General features: G+C 49.4%; 1 protein-coding gene and 1 long non-coding RNA gene across 7 annotated transcripts in view; one reads left to right on the top strand and one right to left on the bottom strand.

Moving 5' to 3' along the window:
• The window catches only part of ERBIN (erbb2 interacting protein), a 250,724-nt gene that overhangs the window by 186,347 nt on the left and 52,190 nt on the right, over nt 1-12,187 (top strand). For all 6 annotated transcript variants that reach the window (XM_075932367.1, XM_075932365.1, XM_075932362.1 and 3 more), the window contains 2 exons: nt 2,599-2,743; nt 9,638-9,710. In XM_075932367.1, the coding sequence (XP_075788482.1) occupies nt 2,599-2,743; nt 9,638-9,710 (218 nt within the window). The remainder of the gene's footprint in view (nt 1-2,598; nt 2,744-9,637; nt 9,711-12,187) is intronic.
• Nucleotides 1-12,187, bottom strand: part of LOC142829938 (uncharacterized) — an 89,452-nt gene that overhangs the window by 47,584 nt on the left and 29,681 nt on the right. The gene's annotated exons all lie outside the window — the stretch shown is intronic.

Here is a 12,187-nt window from a genome sequence, read left to right as displayed (position 1 = left end):
GAAGCTGCGGGTTCTGAGCGGAAGGGGGATGAGGGTGGGGTGCTTACTTCACACCCTATTCCTTGGGTCACACATGGCTACATGACCCGCCATCACTCCCAGACACTGCCACTCCCAAGCCCTGCTGCTAAGGGAGTGGCTAGGGAAATGCCTCCAGATCAGTGCTTCACTGAGCTGACATTTCCCCAGCTAAGAGTAGGAGCAGCAGCACGGATAGGTGCTTCCTCCTTCCACTGTTAGGGTCTGAACCATAGGTGTCCTCAGATTGGGGACTTTCAGATTAGGGAGATTCTAGTGTGTTTCTTTACATAATGTATAGTTAAAGGCTACGTCTAGACTGGCATGATTTTCCGGAAATGCTTTTAACGGAAAAGTTTTCCGTTAAAAGCATTTTCGGAACAGAGCGTCTAGATTGGCACGGACGCTTTTCCGCAAAAGCACTTTTTGCGGAAAACTGTCCATGCCAATCTAGACACGCTTTTCCGCAAAAAAGCCCCGATTGCCATTTTCGCGATCAGGGCTTTGTTGCAGAAAACAAATCTGAGCTGTCTACACTTTTGCCCGAACGGGAGCAGCATAGTATTTCCGCAAGAACACTGACAATCTTACATGAGCTTGTCAGTGCTTTTGCGGAAATTCAAGCGGCCAGTGTAGACAGCTGGCAAGTTTTTCTGGAAAAGTGGCTGATTTTCTGGAAAAACTGGCCAGTCTAGACACAGCCAAATTGTGAAACTATTTTGCAGAGGATATTGTGAAGGTCAAGACTATAATAGAGTTCAAAAAGGAGCGAGATAAATTCATGGAAGATGAGCAGGTATCGTTAGGGTTGCCAGATGGTCTCCCAAAAAATACCAGACACCCGGTATTTTTTGGTCAAGCACTTCCCCCACCCCGGCTAGGCCTCTGAAGCGCCCAGAGCAGCGATTGCAGCCCTGCCTCCCAGCTGGGACTCCCCACCTGCTAGTGCTCTGGGTGCTTCAGAAGCCTTGCAGAGGTGGGGGGAGTGGCTGGGACTCCAAGCTGCTCCCCCCCGCCCTGGCTAGGCTTCTGAAACGCCCAGAGCAGCGATTGCAGCCCCGCCTCCCTGCTGGGAGCTCCAGCCACTCCCCCTGCCCCCGCCAGGCTTCTGCGCAGTCACAGGATCCTATCGCTGATTGTGGCCCTGCCTTCCAGCCGCTCCCCACGCCAGGCTTCCATCCAGTGCGCAGCCGGAAAAATCAGAGAATACCGGACATTGCACATGTCCGGTATTCTCTGACTTTTTTTTACCAGCCAAAGAGCACAAATACCGGACTGTCCAGTAGAATACCGGACACCTGGCAACCCTAGGTATGGTATCCTTAGCCTCTGTTTGCCAGAGGCTGGGAGTGGGGAGCGTAGGGATGGATTTTTTGATGGTTTCCTGTTCTATTCATTCCCTCTGAAACACCTGGCTTTGGCCACTGTTAGAAGACAGGATTCTGGCTAAATGGAACTTTGGTGTGACATGTTCTTACAATTGCATCAAATTGTTTATTTTAGAACTTCACTGCTGATTTTATATTTTCATATAAATTGTACTTCAGTAGTGCTCTTCTAATATGTGAGGCAATAGTCAGTCTACTTTTGTCTACAAAACTTTTATAAATTAAGAATAAATTTGTTATAGGAACTGAGTTACAGCCATCCTTAGTCTCTTTTCCCATTCAATAGAAAATATTTTAAAGCCTTTCTACTGTACAGTCCAAGCTTGGTAGAACTGTCCATAAGTGACTTATATTGATGTTGGTTGGTTTAGTGTTCATAAACATTTGTGTATGCTTGAGCCATGCAGAAAAATAAGAACGTTTACGTAAACATATGACAAACTTAGGTTTTGCTTGTTTAATCTCTCAACCTATCCCAATTAATGATTGCTATTGGAGTTGCATTTTAAGGGAAGGTAGAGTTCAACTTCTACAAAAACTGTCTGCGAGAAAGTTGAGAGCTTGAAGAAAATAATGCTGTGATAAATTATAACACTTACATGATTACATTAGGTACAATCTCTGCTTGTGCTAAATTAAAGAGTATTCTTGAACCTAAGTCTTCAGATTGGAAGAGTACTCACTAGTCTGGAGGCTGAACTGTAAAATTAATTAAACTGAAAAAGAAACCCTGACAACTGGCTTGTTTTTTTACATTTAGACTTTGTGCAGGCATGCATGAGACTATATAATGCATTTTGATATTTATATATTTAAAAATAAATTTGGTACCATGATATAGTTTGGCTACTTAGTATCAGATTTCCTCAATGATAACAATAGTTTTATGGAACAAGAAAAGATAGAGCGGGGATTCTTAAACTTTTTTTCTGGGACTCCTTTGAAAAGAGATCATGCTGTGACAGCCCCGCTTCATATTTTCTTCTGCACTGCTGATGGTTGCAGTGCTGCCTTCCAAGCTTGGCATTTGGCCAACAGCTACCACTCCTGTGACCCCCACCATGCAACCTCCTTTTGGGTTGGGGCTTCCCATCTGAGAAACATGACTTAAGAGTCAGTAAACTATCGGAAATAATGGCTTTCTTTGTTGCTTGAAATTGCAGAATTAATCTATTTTTTCCCTCATATTTAGTTTATTGGCAGTTTGAAACAGCTGACCTACTTGGATGTTTCTAAAAACAACATTGAAATGATTGAAGAAGGTGTTTCAGGCTGTGAAAGCCTACAAGACTTGCTATTATCCAGTAATTCACTTCAGCAACTTCCAGAGTCCATTGGTTTGTATTATCTAATTTATGTGCTTCTTTTTTAAAATGAAGGTAGCTGTTTGACGAAACTTTATTTAGTACAACATGGAATACCATATGGATCCAAAAATCAAAACAGTAATCATAAACTGTTCTACTCATAGATGTGCAGGACAGAAATCATAATGCATGGTTAAATAACATTTGAGGACTGCAGTTTTATCACAAATTTTGAAAAATTTTTTAAAAATGAATGGCAAAGTATTGATATAAACTACTGATAAGGAATTTATCTTTCCTTTGTGGTTGACACATGATATGCTGGAAATGAAACTCTGTAAACTAATTTCTTTATTTCTTCTTCGAGTGGTTGCTCATGTCCATTCGAATTAGGTGTGTGCACCGCGTGCACTGCGTCTTCCGGATCGTTTTCCCTACCCATAGCGCCGGCAGGGCGCCCCCTGGAGTGGCGCCGCCATGGCGGGGCATAAGTACCCCTGTCGGCGCTGCCCCACCTCAGTTCCTTCTTACCGCCCGTGACGGTCATTGGAGCGTGTCTCTCTCTCAGCTTAGTTAATGGTTCCCGTTTCTCTCTGAGCATTGTAAATAGTTCTTTTAGTTAGGTAGTTAGTGTCTCCTTCGTCCTTTGTTCCTCCTCCCCCTTTGGGGGTGAGGAATGCCAGGGCCACAAGGCTTGAAGGCGTGCGCTGTCTGCGCAAAGTTCATGTCCAAAGGAGACCCACACGACAACTGTCTGAAGTGTCTGGGTGAGAGCCACCTCACGGACGCCTGTAAGATCTGTAAGTCTTTCAAGCCGCGCACTAAAAGGGAGAGGGTCTCTCGCCTAAAACTTCTCCTCATGGAAATGGCTTTATAGCCGGTACCGACTGGCTACCCTACGGTGCGCAGTGCGCCGGCATCCACGTGGAATGTCCTGCCTCGGGCCTGGGCCTCGGCGTCGAGATCCCGGCACCAGTCTCACTCTCCGGCATCCAAGAGGGCGAAAAAGTCTCGTGGAAGGTCCCCGTCTCAGAAGACCATGCCGGCCCTGCACCGTGGTGCCGACTCACCGGTGCACACATCCACTGCGGTGTGGCGTAAGCGAGCATAATGCCCCTCCAGCCCAGAGCAATTACCCCCGCACCGCCCGTCCACGCCGGATACCTTTGAGGCAGCGCAGGACCTCATCAGTCTCACCACTTCCCCTCCGTCATCAGTTGAGGCAGAAGGGTCGAGGTCACCCACGCCAGAGGCCGTGTTGGCTCTGGCTTCGCCTCCGCACTGACATGACCGGCAGGCTCAGGCACCTTACGTGTCGGGACTGTCCCTCGTGGGACCAGTACCGATTGCCTCGGCATCGACGCAGTTATCGACGCCGGCTCCTAAGCCTCACTTGGCATCCGACTGGGCTCGACCCCCATCGGTGCTGTGCTCTCTCCCGGCTCCTCGTTTGGCTGCACCGGGTGCCGTACCACCCTAGCCTTTTGGCAACGTCTGCGGTACCGTCGACTTCGTTGGCACCGGGCTCTTTGGCACCGATGCACGTCTTGACACCGTCGCAAGCACCGGCACCGACCATGTGGACCTTGCAGGTGCCCTAGCCGACAGTGATGTCATCATCTTCCGGGTTGGTCTCGGCACCATTGTGCTCTGCACCGGTGATGCAACCATCACCGAGACTGGGCCTCCTGGCACCTCTTTCAGTGCCAACACCGCTTTCGGCACCGGGCCTGGGTCCCCCGGTGCCGCAAGCACCAACAACTCTCTCGGCACTGGGCCTAGGTACCCCGGTGCCGCAACAGGCACCGGCACTGGCACGTCCCCGGCGTGTACATGCCGGCAAGCCCGAGTCCATGGCCAGGTTTGCCCCTCTGTCAGTTACAGGTCACTCCTCGTCGGCGCCTCCCTGGCCGGAGTCCGATTATTCGTTGGATTCCGATGCGACATCCCTCAGGTCGGGATCTTTGGCAGCCCTCCTCGGCCAATAGATCCCGTTCCCGGCATCAACGTGACCATTCACAGGTGCAGCAGACTTGGCCACCGCATCTGCAGTGGCCTTTTTCGACGCCGTGGGCGTACCACCAGTGGTAGGGGCCCATGCCCCCCTCTGTGGTGTCGGACGCTTCGGGTCGCCGAACACAACCATCGGCATCGTTGTTGCGACCTCCTCCTTCCCCCCAGAGGCCGCCTACGTCGGGCCTTGCGGCTCAGGCCCCGGTGCCGGAAACGTGCCCGCAAGCGGTGCCCTATATCCAACGCACGCGGCTCCTGTGGTAGATCCAGCACCAATCCAGGAGTCATCGTCATCATCGTCTCCTGACGAAGCCCTGGCGGATCCAGCACCGGCCCTGCCTACTATGGATGCCCGAGCGCATCAGGAACTGCTCCGGCGTCTGGCTTCCAACCTAGGTGTCCTGGTGGACCCCGTCGTGGAGGACACAGATCAGATGATCGAAATCCTTTAGGATGACTCGCCTGCCCATTTGGCTTTGGCATTTAATAAAATGGTGGCAAAAATTACTAATGCCCTGTGGCAAACACCGGCGACCCTGACCCCTACCTTAAAATGTGTCGAGAGGCGCTACTATGTTCCCCAGTCAGGGCACGAGCACTTGTACTCTCAACCTGTCTCGGGGTCCTTGGTCGTCCAGGCAGCGGCCCAGAGGGAAAAGCTCCCCCAGCTGGGGCTGTCCCCGAAAGCTAGGGAACCCAAGCACCTTGACTTAATGGGCTGAAAAGTCTACGCCAGTGGTGGAGTGCAGATCCACATCGCTAATCAGCAAGCGATGCTAAGTCGTTATGCTTTTAATACCTGGCAGGCCATGGATAAGTTCAAGGATAAGCTCCCTGCCGAGTCCCATCAGGAGTTTGCGGCCATGACCTCTGAGGGTAAGGCCATCACCCGTACAGCCCTCCAGCCCTCCCTGGACGCAGTCGACTCTGCAGCCCACACCATGGCGTCAGGTGTGGTCATGCGCCATGGTGCCTGGCTGCAAGTGTCTGGAATACCTCCAATCTACTATCCAAGAGCTGCCTTTCGACGGCAAGGCATTATTCTCGGAGCATACGGACTCGAGGCTCCATACGCTCAAGGACACGAGGTCTACCCTTTGGTCCTTGGGGATCCACTTGCCTGCTTCTCAGCATCGTCAGCTGCCATACAGACAGCAGGGGAGACCGTAGTCCCAGATCCCCCATGGGGAATACCGGAGACGCCGTCCTCGTGCTTCTGGTGGGAGTATGGGGGCGGCTGCGGGCTCTTCGGCCTCAAGGGGCTGTAGGCGCCGCCCAAGAGGGGACAGCCCCTGTGGGGTTGGTCAAGGTCCCTCCCAACAGCACAAACAACAATTTTGACAGGCTCCCAGAGAATCGCGCACCAGCCTCCCACTCTGGCCCCCCATTTGGGGCCAGGTTATCCCGGTTTGCTCAAGCCTGGGCAAAAATCACAAACGATGCCTGGGTCTTAAACATAGTCAGGAGTGGCTATACCATCCCCTTTCTGAGCTCACCCCCTTCCAACCCTCCTTTCCCATCCCTTTTCAGGGACATTTTCACAAAGACACCCTCTGCCAGGAGGTACTGACGCTCCTCCAAAAGGGGGCGGTAGAGAGGATTCCACCGCACCTGGAGGGCAAGGGTTTTTACTCCCGATATTTCTTAGTCTCCAAACCCAAGGGCGGGGTCCATCCCATCTTAGATCTACAGGAACTCAACAAGGCGGTCGTGAAATCCAAATTCAAAATGGTAACCCTGGCTTCTGTCATTCCAGTTCTACAGTTAGGAGACTGGTACGTCACTCTCGATCTCAGGGATGCTTACTTCCACGTGGCGATAAGACCCAGTCACAGGAGGTTCCTCCATTTTATTGTGTCCCGGTGCCACTTCCAATTTGCTGTGCTCCCATTTGGCCTTTCTACAGCACCCAGGGTTTTTACAAAATGTATGGCAGTTGTGGCGGCGTTCCTCCGCAGATCAGGGGTACACGTATTCCTGTACCTGGACAACTGGCTAATTCGTGGTTGTTCCTATGAACAAATAGAGGCCCACGTGTCCCTCACAAGGACCCTCTTCGTAAGGCTGGGACTCATGCTGAACGAGGAAATGTCATTGTTGACCCCCTCTCAGTGCCTCGAATTCGTGGGTGCCCTCCTGGACGCCAGGTTGGCAAGGGCGCTTCTCCCCAGGACCAGGTTCCTGGCCATAGTGGAGCTAGTCTCCGAATTAGCCCGGTCCCCCACAATGGCCAGGATTTGCTTGAGGTTGCTGGGACACATGGCAGCGTGTACGTACGTGGTCCGCCATGCCCGGATGAGGCTCAGACCCTTACAGGCTTGGCTGGTAACGGCATTCAGCCAATCCAGGGGCCACTGGGACACAGTTCTTACGGTGCCCCCGGAGGTAATAGTTTCGCTGCACTGGTGGACTCAGGAGTCTGTGGTGTGCAGCGGGGTCCTCTTCTCTGTACCTCCCCCCTCGCTCACTCTGGTCACAGATGCCTCGGACCTGGGTTGGGGCGCACACCTGGGGTGCCGCAGGACCCAGGGCCTGTGGTACTCTGCAGAGCGCGCTCTATACATAAATGTACGGGAGCTCAGGGCAGTCTGGAGAGCGTGCGAGACCTTCCTGTCGAAGCTCTCTCATCGATCTGTTCTAGTCCGTCTGGACAACACGGCAGCTGTATTTTACATCAACCAGCAGGGGGGTTTCCGGTCGCCTCCCCTCTGCCGTGAGGCCCTGAGCCTCTGGGAACTGTGTGTACAGCACAACATAGCTTTGCAGGCAGAGTACCTGCCGGGATGCAAAAACTTACTAGACGATGCTCTGAGCAGGTCCTTCGGAGCCCACGAGTGGTCTCTCAGGGACTCAGCCCTTCATCAGATCTTCCGCAGGTCGGTCTATCCCCTACTAGACCTGTTTGCCTCGGCACGCAATACGAAGTGTCAGAGTTACTGCTCCCTATTGGGGCTGAGGGAATGCCATGACGGTCACGTGGCCGGCGGGCATCCTTTATGCTTTCCCCCCATTCCCCGGGTTCTGACCAGGGTCAAGACCTTCAGGTCCACTGTCATCCTGATAGCCCCCAGGTGGCCCAGAAAATTCTGGTTCCCCATACTGGTGGACATGTCCACCAAGGAGCCTATAACGCTCCCACCAGCCCGGGATCTCCTAACCCAACTATGGGATGGGGGGACCATGGTTCACCCGAATCTCAAGACTCTACACCTAACGGCCTGGTTTATCCATGGTTGAACCAACCAGAAAGGGAATGTTCCCAGGAGGTACAGATGGTGCTCCTAAGTAGTAGGAAACCTTGTACCAGACGGTCGTACGCTGCTAAGTGGCGGTGCTTCTTGTCTTGGGCGTACCGAAGGGGAGTGCATCCGTCCTGTGCCCCGTCCCGTCCATTCTGGAATATCTTTTTGAACTTAGGTCTAGTGGCCTCTCTATCTCCTCTATCAAAGTCCATGTGGCATCTCTCTCCGCCTTCCATGTTGGTTCGGCAGGAGTTTCTCTGTTCTCTGACCCTGTGGTCAAAAGGTTCCTTACGGGTTTGGATAAGTTGTATCCCTCGGTTAGACCCCCTCTCCCCGCTTGGGACCTCAACCTCGTGTTGTTTAGACTTATGTCGCCCCCCCTTTGAGCCGCTGGCTACGTGTTCTTTGAAGCACCTCTCCTGGAAGGTTGCATTCATTGTGGCCATTACGTCGGCTTGCAGGGTTTCCGAATTGAGGGCATTGACTATAAATCTGCCCTACCTGGTGTTTTCTGACAATAACGTGAGGCTCCGCCCCCATCCGGCTTTTCTCCCCAAGGTGGTATCACCTTTTCATTTGTCTCAAGAAATTTATCTCCTGGTTTTCTTTCCAAAACCCCACGCCTCACCCAAGGAGCAGGTGCTCCATACCCTGAATGCTAGGCGTGCGCTAGCTTTTTATATTGATAGGACCAAAGCCTTTTGCAGGTCTCAGCAGCTATTTATTGCTGTCACGGACAGGGTGAAAGGGTTCCCCATTTCAACCCAGATGTTGTCCAACTGGGTCACAGGGTGCATCAAGGGAGTGTTATGCCCTGGCCGGGAAGTTCCCGCCCCGGGTTACAGCACACTCTACCAGGGCGCAGGCGTCCTCTCTAGCTTTTGGGGTGCAGATTCCAATCACTGAAATTTGCAGGGCGGCCACGTGGTCGTCACTCCATACCTTTACGGCACACTACGTGCTGGCGCAACAGGCCAGGGAGGATGCAGGGGGGGGCTCTGCAGTCCTCAGCTCTGTATTGTAAATATGTTTGGTTTATCAGTGTCACATTGCACTTTATACAATTTTTTCTGTGTTCGTTTGGTTGAATAAATTTGTTTGGGTTGTTCAACTTTTCGTGGATTTTTTGTTTCTGACTGCTCCGACCCCTCCTCCTTGAAGTGGGGTTAGCTTGGTAGTCACCTAATTCGAATGGACATGAGCCACCACTCGAAGAAGAAAAGAACAGTTACTTACCTGTAACTGTTGTTCTTCAAGATGTGTTGCTCATGTCCATTCGACTCCCACCCTACCTCCCCTTTGTCGGAGTGTCCGGCAAGAAGGAACTGAGGTGGGGCAGCGCCGGCAGGGGTACTTATGCCCCGCCATGGCGGCACCACTCCAGGGGACGCTCTGCCTGTGCTATGGGTACCACTAGGGAAAACGCTCCAGAAGACGCGGTGCGCACACCTAATTCAAATGGACATGAGCATCACATCTCGAAGAACAACAGTTACAGGTAAGTAACCGTTCTTTTCCTAAAGAGAGAGGTAGGATATATGTTTCCTAAGATTTCAGGTAATACGGAAGACAATATGACTTGCTAGTAACATTTATTCTTACCTTCAAATATAGAAACTTGCAGTTATTACACTTTACTCCTTTTGATTAGATTTTCATTTTACAACAGGCTCACTAAAGAAAGTAACAACACTTAAAATTGATGAAAACCAGTTGATGTATTTGCCAGACTCCATAGGAGGGTAAGTGTTTCATCTGAATGAAATGTTGCCTTGTTTTATGCAAGTTGTTCATTAACAATCATCTGCTTTCTTTATACAGGTTGCACCTCTCTAACCTGTGACTCTTTGGTTCAGCATGGATGTTCCAGGACCAGAGTGTCTCAATGGAGGGCTGGCAGCTGGGGACCCAGCGGGCTGGCAGGGCAGTGGGGCTGCCTGGCAGGGCTGGGAGCCTGACATGCAGCAACGGGGCTGCCCAATGGGGCAATGAAGCCCAGCGGGGAAGCAGAGTGGGGGAAAGGCGTTGTGGTGGGGAAGCTGGCTGGGAGGCCAGTGCCCAGGCCAGTGGCGGGAGGGCCAGGAATGACCTCCCCTGATCTGGCAAAATCCCTCATCGGGACCAGTGAGATCCAACCTATATCTCTTTGTTTGGTATGACTGGTTACACCAATCTCTCTTCATGAAGTTTTCTTATATTCATAGTAGTCTTCACATCCATCAGGCTATGTGTAACTGTATTTTCAAGGATATAAATCCTGCATTCAGGCATCAATATGTAATGAACTGGGAGTGTGAGAGAACAAAACAATACTTATGTATTTAGTAAAACATGCAATCAAAATAAAATGTAGAGGAACATAGTGTATACAAAAAGTTACAGCTTCATATTTGTGGCTACATGAGTTACATACTGTAAACATTTCTAATAAACTGAAATAACAGGTATTTATATGAAAAACTTAAAAAACAACAAATAGTCTAGTAGCACTTTAAAAACTAACCAAACATGTAGATGGTATCATGAGCTTTCGTGGGCACAACCCACTTCTTCAGATGACAGGAGTATTAGAAGTCCAGATCCAAGAATAAATAAGGGAAAGGGGGAAGGGGGAGAGGAGGGAAAAAAGAGAAAAAAGGAGGGGAGAAAAAAAAAGAGAGAGACAGTGAGTATATAGTTCAAATAGTTACAAGAGGCTGATAAGAACAATTAGCACCTCCATTGTTTGGTTGGTGAGTTAAGTCATTATGATGTGGAAGGTAGTGTGCAAGCCAGAGGATGTCCCTATTCATACCATTTGCATAAGAATTAAACTTGTGAATGAAGTTAAGTTCCAATCCTTCTCTGTGTATTTGGCTTGTGGAATTGGCCTGAAACAAAAGGGTGACTTGGAGATCCCAGGAAAGCTCGTGATACCATCTACGGCTATGTCTAGACTGCACGCCTCTTTCGAAAGAGGCTCTTTCGAAAGATACTTTCGAAAGAGCCTCTTTCGAAAGAGAGCGTCTAGACTGCACGCGGAATTTCGAAAAAGCAAGCCGCTTTTTCGAAAGAAAGCACCCAGTGAGTCTGGATGCTCTCTTTCTAAAAAGCCTGTTTGCTTTCAAGAACGCATTCTTTCGAAAGAGCACTTTCGAAAGAAGGCGTTCTTCCTCGTGGAATTAGGTTTACCACCGTCGAAAGAAAAGCCGCATTCTTTCGATTTAATTTCGAAAGAACGCGGCTGCAGTCTAGACACAGGTGAAGTTTTTTCGAAAAAAGGCTACTTTTTTCGAAAAAACCCCTGAGTCTGGACACAGCCTACATATTTTTTAGTCTTTAAGGTGCTCCTAGACTATTAGTTGTTTTTTAAGTTTTTCCTGTTACAGACTAACTCGGCTACCCCTCTGGAAGTATATATATGTTCTGTTTTAACAATGAGCCATTAATGTCTTCTCTGATTTAAAAAGAGTCAACAAATCAGATTATTTCGATCAAACAATCTTTTTTGTCATTAAGTAGCACTTTAAAGACTAACAAGATGGTTTATTAGATGATGAGCTTTCATGGGCCAGACCCACTTCCTCAGATCAAATAGTGGAAGAAAATAGTCACAGTCTTATATACCAAAGAATACAATTAAAAAAATGAACACATATGAAAAGGACAAATCACATTTCAGAACAGAAGGGGGATGCAAGGGGGGGGGAGGAAGGAAGGTGAATACCAGTGAGTTAATGATATTAGAGGTGGGGAAGGGTAGATGTCTGTGAGTTAATAGTATTAGACGTGATAATTGGGGAAGCTATCTTTGTAATGGGTAAGATAGCTGGAGTCTTTGTTCAGCCCCCCCGCGGAGAGTGTCGAATTTTAGCATGAATGCCAGTTCAAAGGATTCTCTTTCAAGTGCAGATTTGAATGTCTTCTGAAGTAGGATGTTATATCCTTTGGTATATATGGCTGTGACTATTTTCTTCCACTATTTGATCTGAGGAAGTGGGTCTGGCCCACGAAAGCTCATCATCTAATAAACCATCTTGTTAGTCTTTAAAGTGCTACATAGTCCTGTATTTTGTTTCAGCTACACCAGACTAACACGGCTACATTTATCACTTTTTTGTCATTAGGTATTCACCCTTTTTAGTAAAGAGTAAACCAAATAATTTTTTATTAAAAATCAGTGGTTCAAAATGTAAATACTGTAGAGAAATTAGCCTTTAAAAAAGAATTGATGTATTAA

The sequence above is a fragment of the Pelodiscus sinensis genome, chromosome 6, assembly GCF_049634645.1.
Source record: "Pelodiscus sinensis isolate JC-2024 chromosome 6, ASM4963464v1, whole genome shotgun sequence".
NCBI classification, from domain to species: domain Eukaryota; kingdom Metazoa; phylum Chordata; order Testudines; family Trionychidae; genus Pelodiscus; species Pelodiscus sinensis.
Note: the sequence above shows the minus strand (reverse complement) of the source record. Positions and strands in the feature narration are given on the sequence as shown.